This window comes from Colletotrichum abscissum, assembly GCF_030869225.1.
Source record: "Colletotrichum abscissum strain IMI 504890 chromosome Unknown Scaffold_44.1, whole genome shotgun sequence".
In the NCBI taxonomy this organism is placed as follows: domain Eukaryota; kingdom Fungi; phylum Ascomycota; class Sordariomycetes; order Glomerellales; family Glomerellaceae; genus Colletotrichum; species Colletotrichum abscissum.
This window is the reverse complement of record NW_026850365.1, coordinates 382,951-393,943: the sequence shown is the minus strand read 5'-3', so window position 1 is coordinate 393,943 and position 10,993 is coordinate 382,951. Positions and strand designations below refer to the sequence as shown.

Sequence of the window (10,993 nt, the reverse complement as noted above, 5' to 3'; positions counted from 1 at the left end):
TGTGTCACGTAACAGGGATAGTAACCGCATCTCACGAAGTGCCCGTCACGTGCTGAATCACGTGTCTATCTCAGACATCGTGTATATAGACCTTTTCCTTTTGTCTATTTCTACTTTAATATGTTAAGCCACTTTTACCACACTCCGTATGCCCATTGCTGCGTGCCATAACTCGTGACACAACGCGTATCTCGCAGGATGCGCTGAACTGCTTATGATAATCGTCATGTTAACACCTTCCGAGTGCGCTGCTTGGCTGCATTATCATGGCATGAGGCTACATGCAAGCCCTCTTAAATCGAGCTCCGTCTTCTTCTACCCCTCGTCTATGATGCAACTCAGACGGAGACAACACCGCTGTGAGCGAGGACGTTTGCGCTCCCACTTCCCGGATTCCCTACAACGCCCTTGAATGCGAGCTCATTCAACTTCTCTACAACAGCTGCCGCATTCTCGAGGGGATACAATGCCTGGAGATAGGCAACGAGTCCGGCGACATGGGGTGTTGCCATGGACGTTCCAGAAACCACCGACACCTGTCCAGGCTGCCTCCAAAGCGATGGGATGTCGAGACCGGGCGCGAAGATGTTGACGTCGGCCCCAAAGTTGCTCCAGTCCGCACGAGTCCAATTCCAAGCGACCGCGCCGACAGTGATGGCTTTCTGAGCTGAGGCGGGAGACTTGGTTGAAGCGTCTTTACCATCATTCCCGGCACCGACCACGGTTGCGACACCCAGATCGAAAGCTGCATCTACTGCAGAGTTCATCGCGTCGCTCTTTGGGAATGCTTTGGTAAAGTCAGCCAATCTTTCACTGCATAGTCCAAGATCGCGTGTGCGTGTGCTTGTGTTCAACTCACCTAGGCTCATGTTAATGACAGCCTTGGAGACCCGTCCTGGGGTATTGGTGATATTGTTGACGGCCCAGCTGTACCCATCCAAGACATGAGCAACCGTTGAGTAGCCCTAGTACAGATTTCAAAGTTAGCTAACGATGCAATTCCCAGGCCTCCACGAACCGGTGCACTTACAAGGCCCCGAACGACCTTGACATCGACGACGGTCGCCTTCTTCGCCACGCCGTATGTAGCTGCGCCAATAATACCGGCAACATGGGAGCCGTGGCCGAATTCGTCTTCAAAAGGGTAATTCGGTTCCCAGGCGTTGTAGCCTCGGATGGCGCGCCCCCCGAGTTCTGCATGCTCAATGGTGACTCCTGAGTCAAGAACGTAGGCGTAGGTCCCTTCTCCAGCGGTGCTATCGAATATGTAAGGGCTGGAGCTGCTGCCGTCTGCTAGGGGAGTTGTCGAAGACAGGCTCGAAAGTCCCCACGGAGCAGCCGCTTGTGTGACCAAGGCTGCCGCCTCGACAACTCGGTCTGGCTCGACGCTGACGGCCTTGTATCCCGAGATCAGTCTTCGAGCGTTTGGTTGCAGAAACACAAAGTCCACTCACAGATCCGTCCTTTTCAATCTCCGCAATTGTCTCAGAGTCGAACTCGCCTGCGTAAGCTTTGAAGTCGCCGACGCTAAAGGTCTTCTCAACTCCAGCAGTGCTCCGACGAGACAGACTGCGCTTATGGACGTTGGTAACCCAGCTCAAGTGGCTCTCAAAGTCCGTGTCATGGGTGCCTGAAGCAACGCGAACGATGTACTTGTCGGGAATGATAGTGCCTTCGCTGGAAACCTTCGCGATCAACGGGCTGGCCAGAATACCCGATGAAAAACCTAATAAGACAACGATGCGCTTGACGTTAGACATTATGCGATGATGTGACTAGCTCAGTTGATCTTGAAAGACCACACTAGCAAGTGCTTGTCGTGGAGCAGGTAAGGGACGTTATGTACGTCGCTAGAATAGTCTGGTTCCATCGTGTCATTCTACATGAAGAGCAAAATGGAGTTGATCATACATCGACGACCTTCTATTCAAAGCTGTGCTACGATCATCACCTCATCTCGTATCCAGGCCAAGACGGTCACTACTACTGCGATGGGAAGGTGATTGCGATATGCCCTGAACGCCAAGCACCGTGAAAGCAAGGGTTGTAACCCCATGGCCTCTGAAAGCTGCTGTTTACCGCGACTGAGTCTCGCTGAGTGGGAATTTGCAGGGGTTTTGATAGCGTCACCAGTCTATTTAATTATGTGATTTGGCAATCTAGGACTTCGGGTTTTCTATTCCCAATTCACTTAGTCCGCCCCGACGTAAACTTATGATAAAGACAGAGACTCCATTGGATTGGATATCTACAACTTCAAATCTCTCATACCAACTATCACATTTAATATTGAGGTTCAGTCTTTGCTGCATATACGTAAGTAGGCAAATCGCTGCATGGAGTTGGTCGTAACTTCTTGCTGTACTAGACACACACTGAGTGGACTTGGGCCAATATTTCGTAGGAAAAGTAACGTCACCTGGACTATGCTATTGATAGTAGCATGCTTGTCAGAGTAGCTGTTGACCCGAGAACTGTCGTAAATGCTACAGAGTGGGTGCCTCTTTTCAATATTTCGGTGACAGCTACAACGGTATGGCTTTCCTTGGCCACTGTGGAGACAGTAACGTAAAGATTTCACGTAAGTATCTAGAAACGTTCAGAACAGTTTTCGTTATTAGACCATTAAGCTAAAGTGATATTCAGTGGACAAAATTCCAGCATTGCGACTGGTAAATCGGCACATCGACCTCGTACAATTTCTTGGTGTAGAACTGCGTGACGTATGCATCAACGCCCAAGTGGAAAGTGCTAGCAAACCAAGCGCCATTCTTGCACTGATCCTCAGTAGGCTTTGCAAAGGTAACACCAGTGGAGCTGGTGTAAGCGAAGTCAAAGTCCGCCGCAAATACGTTGACGACCTGAGGCTTCGCCTCGACTCCAGCAGACATGTCTAGGAGACCGTTGAAAAGCTTGACCCCCAGGGCAACGGTCAGGTCAGCAAACGGATTTAGCTGAAGCTCAACTTGAGCAGTGATACCCGTGGTGACGTTGGTCTGCGGCTTCCAGCCTGTTGTAGAGGTCTTGGCGGAGTCCAAAAAGTCAAGATGAACTTGAGCATCGGTAATAGTTGAGACAACGTCCACAGACGCCTTTACAACACCGGATGCAGCAAATTCGATGCCGAGACCGAAGTTCACCATGGGGCCGACATCGATGATGCCGGGAATAGTGAAGGCTGAAACAGATACGGAAAGAGGGTTGTAGTTGTACAAGTTGGTCGAATACTGGGCGTTGACTGCAGCAGAGATATTGAGGTTCAAAGCAGACGAGTAGTCTACATCAATGTAGAACTCGTCAACCTTGAACTTCCGAAAGCTGTAGTGAACATGGCCGGCCAAGGTGACTGTGCTTTCCAGCTTGGCTTCATTGGCGACAATATTCAAGGCGTCCGTCGCAACGAGCGTGGAGCCAGAAAGGTCTGCGGAAATGGTTCCGGAGAGATCACGCTTGGTCGTAGCAGTGCCGGTGTGCTGGAAATCGATGACTGCGTCATTCATCTGATCACTGATCTCTGCTTTGGTAGACGAAGCAGTAAGAGTCAAGGTGGCATTGTCAAAGGTGTAGTTCTGGACCACATAGACACCGCGCTCGTGCTCGCTGTCGCAAGTCCCATTGTGGTTCGTGATGATGATGAAGTCCTTTGCTGGCCATGTGCTCAAGCATGTGTTGTAGTCTTCGGTAACGCTAAATTTGAGAACAAGTCCAGCAGTCGAGCACTCAACATCGGTGATTGTCTCGATGTTCTCTAACAAGACGGCAGGTTGCTTCATCATAGCCCGGACGAGGGCGTTGGTAGCGTTGAGCCCTTCATAGGGCAAGGTGACGTTGGTCTTCGGGGTGAATTTGGCTGGTCCAAGGGGTGTAGATGGGATGGAGGCCTGTCGCTTCTGGACTGGTCGAAGAATGGCCTTTTCCGGCAAAGCAGCGGCTATGCTAGAGCCGACCAGTGCCTGAAAGGCCAAAAGAGTGGAAAACGAGAGTCTCATGATTGAGTACAGTGAGCGACTGAAAATGAGAGAGCCTACGGAGTTTGAACGAGTGAGATCCGAGGTAGTCGTAACTAAGATAGAAGACTTTGCTGTTTCGCAATGTAAAGTGATACTTCTGACCAGGCTAAGTCACGCACTTTATATGCAATGATCGATCTGCTCAAAGACTGTTCAAGGCGCACTTCACGAAGCATCTCGAGAACCCCTTGGAGACCCTTGAGATCCTTGGGCTAAAAAAGGATCAGAGTCCACTTCGACCATCGTGAACTAGGGCTCGGAACATCGCCGCAGAGTGACAGTTGAGCTCAGCCGCGCCTTGTGGGACCGCGATATTGAACAGGTGTGTTTATAAGCGCGAGCCAAAAATCGAATCCACCGCTTTCGCCCAAAGATGTTAATTGTTGTCCGGGGTATGCCCTGTTGACTTGACGATGTCGAATGTTGACAATGCCGTCGGCAAGAGAAAGTAGTCCATGTTCACAGAGCTGCGAGATAATAAAGGTGTTGTTTGTAAAGTGTCGCAAATCTCAACGCTGCGATTCCTCATCGTTTGGTTTCTGGGGATCCCCATATCTTCAAAAGCTCTCTGCCCAAAGTATCGCTTGTTAGTAGACGGAGAGATTGATTGAGGCTTTGAGTTTTGCGATTCAGTCGGTCGAGGCTCCAAAGTGCTTAATACTCAAAAAAGTGGATGAACACTCGGAGCTCGCTCTCGGCATTCGAACCCAAGTAGTTCTCAAGCTGGGGACGTCGCGGAGAAGGCCCCCAATTCGGCTACATCCGATCTACCACGAGTCAGGAAATAAAGCCAAGTTCCTAGCACATTTCATCCCGAAGTCAGTGTTTCACTGAAAATTGTTCCCTCATGGCTTCGCGCGATCTCTATTCACGCAGTAAAGTTTCATCTCTGCTGAAAGCTATTCCCATGACGTTTGTCGCTGCACTAGCCCTTCGAACCTGTGAAAGACTCTTTCTTGGAGCATAAGCATCGTCATAAACTTTTCTCAAAGATGGCATGTTATGGCCTGTCGTCGGTGTGACCGAGACTCGAAGACAAGGGTGCTACCTTCGTTCCAAGGTTGATGTCCCAATTTGGCTGGCCCCTTTCTTTCTCACCCCATACCAGGCTAGAATTTCTGCTTCCAGCGACAGTCTCCCCTTGTTTTAGCCCCTGGAGAACTGGAGGGCTGAGCTTATTTCGATGGATGACCAGAAAGTGATCCGTGTTGCTTGCTATCGAAGAGCCCTAAGCCTGGCTTGGGTCTCATTATTTGATAGAACTCCTCCAAATTATCAAGTAAGTCTGAAAGCAAAGCTTCGCGCGGGCTCCGAGTGGTCAGTCAGGTCTCAGTCGTCCTAACCCAAACAAGGCAAGACTTTTGTTAGCAGTGGTGGGATTGAGTGCCGTCATTCGAGCCGAGAGACCGTGATGTTAGATAAAATGCAGCCGTTACTCAAGATGCTGGTTTTGTGACCAAGAGCAAGGTTCCTGTCGAGTGACTTGATTCCAAGGTTAACCGTCTTCAACAACCCTCTAAACCTGCCTCTGTAACAACGGTGCCTCCCTCTGTGATTTTGACAGTTTCATTGCCTCGGTTTAATCTCAGTCTATTTAATAAAGAGAGCATTCAGTGCTTTGATTTATATGCTGAGTCATCAAGCTGGATGGAGATGACTGATTGTTTTACCGAGTAATTATTAATTTTCCAGATGTCGACAACGATGAACACGGTGTCAAATAATAGACTTACTGCTTCGGAGTAGAATCATGCGACTTGATGACCTCTATTCTCTCCAACCCAGCGTGGTAACGATGGGCCGCGACAAAAGTCCCAGATTTTGGTTCGTTCTTGAAACAAGAATCTGACAGCTTGCCACTTCCGTTCAAGTCTCGATCCTTCGGCTGTCAAAAGCATGACTATTGACTCCTGTGTCATAATGTTGTTAGATGACGCGATGTGACTCGATACATAATGCACATAATCGAGACCTGATTTATAAGCGGGATGATCCCCTCACGGTGTACAAAAGGCCAAGCAGAACTCCGGTCTCTCACATGCTTCAAGAGACCGTCTTTAGCACTCAAAGAAGTTTCGTCGGTAAGAACATGGTGAGCCTCTCCGTAGTTCAACTTAGTGACGGGGCTAAAGTCCAGGTCAAACTCCTCGGCGACAGCGACGAAAACAAACCTCTCATCATAGTCTTGCATGGCGCGCCTGGTTTATCCGACCATAGAGAACCGATTTCATCGTTCGGCTTTTTAGCCTCCGATTTTCGAGTTTTGGTGTATGATGCGAGAGGCAGCGGCAAAAGCGAACTGAGGCCGCCTTACACTGATGAACGTTGGGTGGCTGATATAGACGAGTTGAGGTAAGGACTGAACTGTTGCTTATCGCGTTGATGGCGGCTCGACTAACATATTAGTTCAGATCCTGGGCGGGTGCAGATAAATTTGTTCTAGCCGGAGGTTCCTACGGAGGCTTTGTGGCCTTGCAGTATGCTCTTTTACATCCTGATCGTCTCCTGGCTCTCATCCTGAGAGACACATGGGCATGCGGCCTTCGTGGGGCCTTCAACTTCATCAAGACTATCCTCATCAGCGACCGAATCACACCAGACCCAGATAGGCAGGTCCGACTCAACAGCGGCAACATTCGAGACAACGAAGACTTTGCTGCTGCCTTTGCAGAGATTGTTGAGATCTACAAGCCAAAAGACGATTCCGCGAGTGTTGGCTCGAGAGACACAACCTTTGAGGGAAACGATGCACACGAGCACCTGCACTACGAGACGCACAATTTTGCCTTCTCTTACAACCTTCCGCGGCTTGATGTGCGGTCACAACTGAAGGATATCACTGCACCAACACTCGTTGCGACCGGGAGGCATGACGTTGTGGTACCTGTTGAATATGGAGAAGAAATCAGCAGAGGTATCCCAAATAGCGAGCTCGCAATCTTTGAGAAGTCCGGTCACAGTCCGCCAACCGATGAGCCGGAAGCCTTCCGTGAGACGGTCTCCAATTTTCTCTCAAGACGGGTCAAGTAAAATTCTAGATGGCTGCACGCGAATTGAAGTCAAGAGAGATCATAATTCGTGGCTAGAACATTTTTGTTGTTGGTATAACTCTCCGAATACTCGACTCTAGTCATAAACTCTCTTCGAAAACCCAACTTAGGTCTATAATGTGTCCTTCACAAGCCTGCCCTGCACGTACACTTGAGCAATATTACGATCATCTCCAGTCATCAAAAACTTCTCAAACACTGTCCGAAGGCTGTCTGTCTCTTCTCGGACTGTCATGACCCCAAATGCTTCATCAAGGGAGCTTGTAACCAGTATCGCGTCAAACGCTTTGCCGATGGCGAAGTTTCCAACCTTGTCTTCGAGACAACACACCTGAGCTCCACCGAGAGTCGAAAGGTAGAAAACCTCGTCTAGAGACAGCGCCTTGTCTTTGCCGCCTGACATGACCTCGCGTGCGTTGGAAGCTATGATTGCCTGACGGACGCTGTCGAGCATGCTTGACGAAAATCCGCCACCGCTGTCGGTTCCAAGGCCAACCTTGATCCCCTTGGTCAGAAACTGACGTATGGAGGCAGCCATGAAGCCTCCTCCAACTGTCATGTTCGAAATGGGGCAGTGTGCAACACCGCACTGAAGCTCCTTGACCCTGTCCATCTCGTAGTCTGTCATGAAGGTGCAATGTGCAAGAATTGAACGCTGGTTCAGGAGACCATAGTGTTGGTAGAGGTCTGCCTCGCTGGAAAACTGTGGGAACAGCTCTCTTGTCGCCTTGATCTCCTGCTCGGCTTCATTGAAATGCGTTTGAATCGCTAGCTCTGGGTCTTGGGATGCCATCTGACCCAGACCTTCGAGCAAGTCGGGGGTGCAACAAATAGCGAATCTGGGAGTCAAGACAGGGCGAATCAGCTGTCCGGTCGGGTCAATCTGTCGAATGTGTTTGACGCATTCCTCCGTTTCCTTCAGAGACGATTCAGCTGATTCATCATGGAGGTAGCTTGGAGCGTTACGATCCATGTTACACTTTCCTACGAAGGCCCGCTGGTTCAGCTTATGGCAGATGTCGGCCAAAATCTTTGTTGCCTCGGCGTGTTTTGACCCGTAGTAGGAAGCGGTCGTAATGCCTTGCTTGAGGAAGCCCTTAACGCAGCTCTCGTAGACCTTGCGGGCGTATGTAGGGTCGGAGAAGCGAGCTTCGTGGGGAAATGTGACTTGATCAAGCCAGTCCAGGATATGAAGGCCCTGCCCTTGGCCTCTCATTGCCCATTGCGGAGCGTGGTTGTGCGTGTCGATGAAACCAGGGGATATGAATTGGCCTTTGGCAAGAACCTTGACTTTTTGATCGCCGGGCAGCTTTGCGGACAGCTCTTCGATGGATATTTGGGTGTAGAACTCAGAAATTAGTCCATCAGATCCAACAATGATTCCGGCGCTGTCAAGTATCTCAACTTGGTTTGGGCCAAGCGAGTGGATGACGGCTCCATGGAATGCTGACGCCATGCTGAAGATGTGTTTCTCTTATGTGTTTGAGGTCCTTAAAATAGAGCGCTTGGCAGATTCTGTAGAGTCTGTCGGCTCAAGAGCCTATTCTAGGCAATATCTTATTGAGAGTGATGTGGTGATGGTATCGAATCTGATGAAATTCGAGGGCCAGCAATGTGAGGGGATTCGGTGCACTCATAGTACGTACCGTTGTTCCTTCCGAGATAAGAACGGACTTATCTTATCGCATCGCTGATAAGGAATTCTCGGCTGAGTTCGGGTGAGTTTACGCCTTTCAACATCTCGTCTCGTATCTTTGTCTCATTTCTTGACGTACATGACGAGCCCGGAAAGTAAACAACACCAACATTACCCTTGAGTTCCTGTTGTTCGATTTCCATTCCAGGCTCGTGGCTGGAGAGAACATCTCTGTCGCCACTAACGTGGCCTCGGCCCAGACCGCTGCTCGACGCGTCCAAATGTGGAGTGATCTCTATCAAGAAATCCAGATATGTCGTCTAATACTCCGTCTTCATATCGCATGACACAGCGCGCCCCACGAAGTTGTCGATCCTGCGCTACTCGTAAGGTCAAGTGCGATAAAAGATTACCGTGCTCAACTTGCATTCGCCAGGGTATGCCTGAAACATGCTCACGAGAGCTCGTGATGGTGCGGGGTGAAGTTACAAGGTCGCTTCTCAATCTGGGGCATATTCTCTCTAATAAGCTGACTGGTGTTTGAATCATAGAGGGAAAGATCCAGTCAAGTTGCCGACATATGATGAGCTGGTTCAGGAAAATCGGCGACTAAGGACAGCTCTTGAAGCCTCTCAGGTCCGCTCCGCTTCTGATTTATCGTTTCGAAAGCCGAGGACTGCGCAAAACTTGTTGGAGTGCCATGACCCGCTGGAGGAAATGGTCTTCAAGTCTCCATCATCTTCACAGGTGTCTCGACATCGCCGAGGATGGAGTACGGTTGACGTACCCTGCCGAAAGTCTAGCGAGCTGCTAATCGCTTATGACAAGAAGTGGAATTCCTGGGTCCACTATGCCCTTGAATATCCCGAGTTTGATCAAGAACATACTCAGTTTATGGATAATTTAGAAAAGGGCACTGTCTTGTCTGATTGCGATCCTGGTTGGTTATCAGTGTATTTCAGTGTCATCACGGTCAGTCCCTACGTGAACCAATCTTTCCGAGGTCACAGCACTGATCTGACTGCCTCTAGTAGGCTGCCCTATTGATGATGGATGACAAGGAAGCTCGGGAGATACTTCCTGCAGGTGAAGCCATGCCCGCCTTCTCAACTTTATGCGCCTACGTCTGACTGTGTCCGTCGGCACTCAGGAGACATTGGAAGTATGCTACAACAGTGGTACAAGACTGCCTTGTTCTGTCTCGAAGAAGCAGATTATATGAGAAGTAGCACAATTCGCCCTGTTCAGGCGATTGCAGTACTTGGCATGTGCTTCCACAATTTCGGAGATTCTGATCTATACCGTCATCTCTGGAGCTGCGCAATACGAATCGCACGGAATCTCGGGCTGGACGGCACTCAAGCTCCACGTCCCGCTATGGAACTGGGCCTCGAAGCTCAAAGGCGTCTATGGTGGACCTTGATCATTTGTGAATGGTAGGTCTTCGTTCAGAAGTGAGGTGAGAGAGGCAGTGCTCATTCTCGACATAGGCTTGCGGTCCCTTACTATGTGCCTCAAGTAGACGAAGGAGACTTCAATGTTCCACTGCCTTCGGCAGAATCTGATCACGAAGGTCCCCACCCAGTGCTGTATCACATATTCATGGCACGAACCTCGACTGTCTATCATAGATTTAGATCAGCACTGCGGGAGGGCATGCGATCAGTGGCTGAAGTTGTTCGCCTAGCTGATGATGAACTAGCAGAGGTCATCAACACCTTGCCCAACCATCTCCAACCCGATAGTGGCAAAACCGAAGAAATGCAGGAGCTAGAGCTAACCCACCCCTGGATCAAATGGCAACGTTTCGACATCAGTCTCGTGCTTCTGCACCATCGTATGCGCATCAACCGTTCATTACAGAAGGAATGGCTAGTAGTTCCCGGTCTGTATGATTGGGCACGGGCAGTGTGTATTCGTTCTGCTATGGATATCATCTGGATTACCCATAACTGGGATCAGCCAGTCGCAATGCGACGACAGTGGTCAGTCTACGAATATCGTAATGCCCGGAGAGGCTCTAACTCGCTTTGAAGGGCTTTGTCGATGCACATCTTCGTTGCTGCCATCTTTCTTCTCAGAGAATCCCAAAGAGCAAAAGCCGGGGCTGAAGTTGACTTTACGGACGAGGTGCAACTCGCCATTGAATACCTGGACGAGGTCAAATCACGCAACGCCATAGCAGAGACGGCAGTTGCCATCCTCAGGTCTTCACTACATGAGGCTAACATGGAGTTACAGTGAGAATCATAGAAATAAGTAGTATTTTTCTTGTCTTGTCTTCTGGCTGGCCCCAT

At 49.8% G+C, this 10,993-nt stretch overlaps 5 protein-coding genes across 5 annotated transcripts; 2 read left to right on the top strand and 3 right to left on the bottom strand.

Annotated features, from left to right (window-relative positions):
* Window positions 1-338: 338 nt before the first annotated feature.
* Window positions 339-1,760, bottom strand: CABS01_13418 (alkaline protease; the record flags this gene model as incomplete). Its single annotated transcript, XM_060546761.1, has 4 exons — window positions 339-787; window positions 860-965; window positions 1,031-1,396; window positions 1,455-1,760. 4 exons carry the CDS (start codon window positions 1,758-1,760, stop codon window positions 339-341), a joined length of 1,227 nt encoding a protein of 408 aa, XP_060395093.1.
* Window positions 1,761-2,642: 882 nt separating this feature from the next.
* On the bottom strand, window positions 2,643-3,989 carry CABS01_13417 (uncharacterized protein; the record flags this gene model as incomplete). Its single annotated transcript, XM_060546760.1, has 1 exon — window positions 2,643-3,989. The coding sequence occupies one exon, from the start codon at window positions 3,987-3,989 to the stop codon at window positions 2,643-2,645; it is 1,347 nt and encodes a 448-aa protein (XP_060395092.1).
* A 2,059-nt stretch (window positions 3,990-6,048) lies between these two features.
* Window positions 6,049-7,040, top strand: CABS01_13416 (uncharacterized protein; the record flags this gene model as incomplete). Its single annotated transcript, XM_060546759.1, has 2 exons — window positions 6,049-6,362; window positions 6,422-7,040. The coding sequence occupies 2 exons, from the start codon at window positions 6,049-6,051 to the stop codon at window positions 7,038-7,040; spliced, it is 933 nt and encodes a 310-aa protein (XP_060395091.1).
* A 132-nt stretch (window positions 7,041-7,172) lies between these two features.
* Window positions 7,173-8,516, bottom strand: CABS01_13415 (guanine deaminase; the record flags this gene model as incomplete). The annotated part of the gene is made up of 1 exon (XM_060546758.1): window positions 7,173-8,516. The coding sequence occupies one exon, from the start codon at window positions 8,514-8,516 to the stop codon at window positions 7,173-7,175; it is 1,344 nt and encodes a 447-aa protein (XP_060395090.1).
* Window positions 8,517-9,396: 880 nt separating this feature from the next.
* CABS01_13414 (uncharacterized protein) lies at window positions 9,397-10,940 on the top strand (the record flags this gene model as incomplete). The annotated part of the gene is made up of 6 exons (XM_060546757.1): window positions 9,397-9,468; window positions 9,525-9,668; window positions 9,731-9,782; window positions 9,847-10,132; window positions 10,187-10,681; window positions 10,733-10,940. 6 exons carry the CDS (start codon window positions 9,397-9,399, stop codon window positions 10,938-10,940), a joined length of 1,257 nt encoding a protein of 418 aa, XP_060395089.1.
* Between the last annotated feature and the right edge of the window lie 53 nt (window positions 10,941-10,993).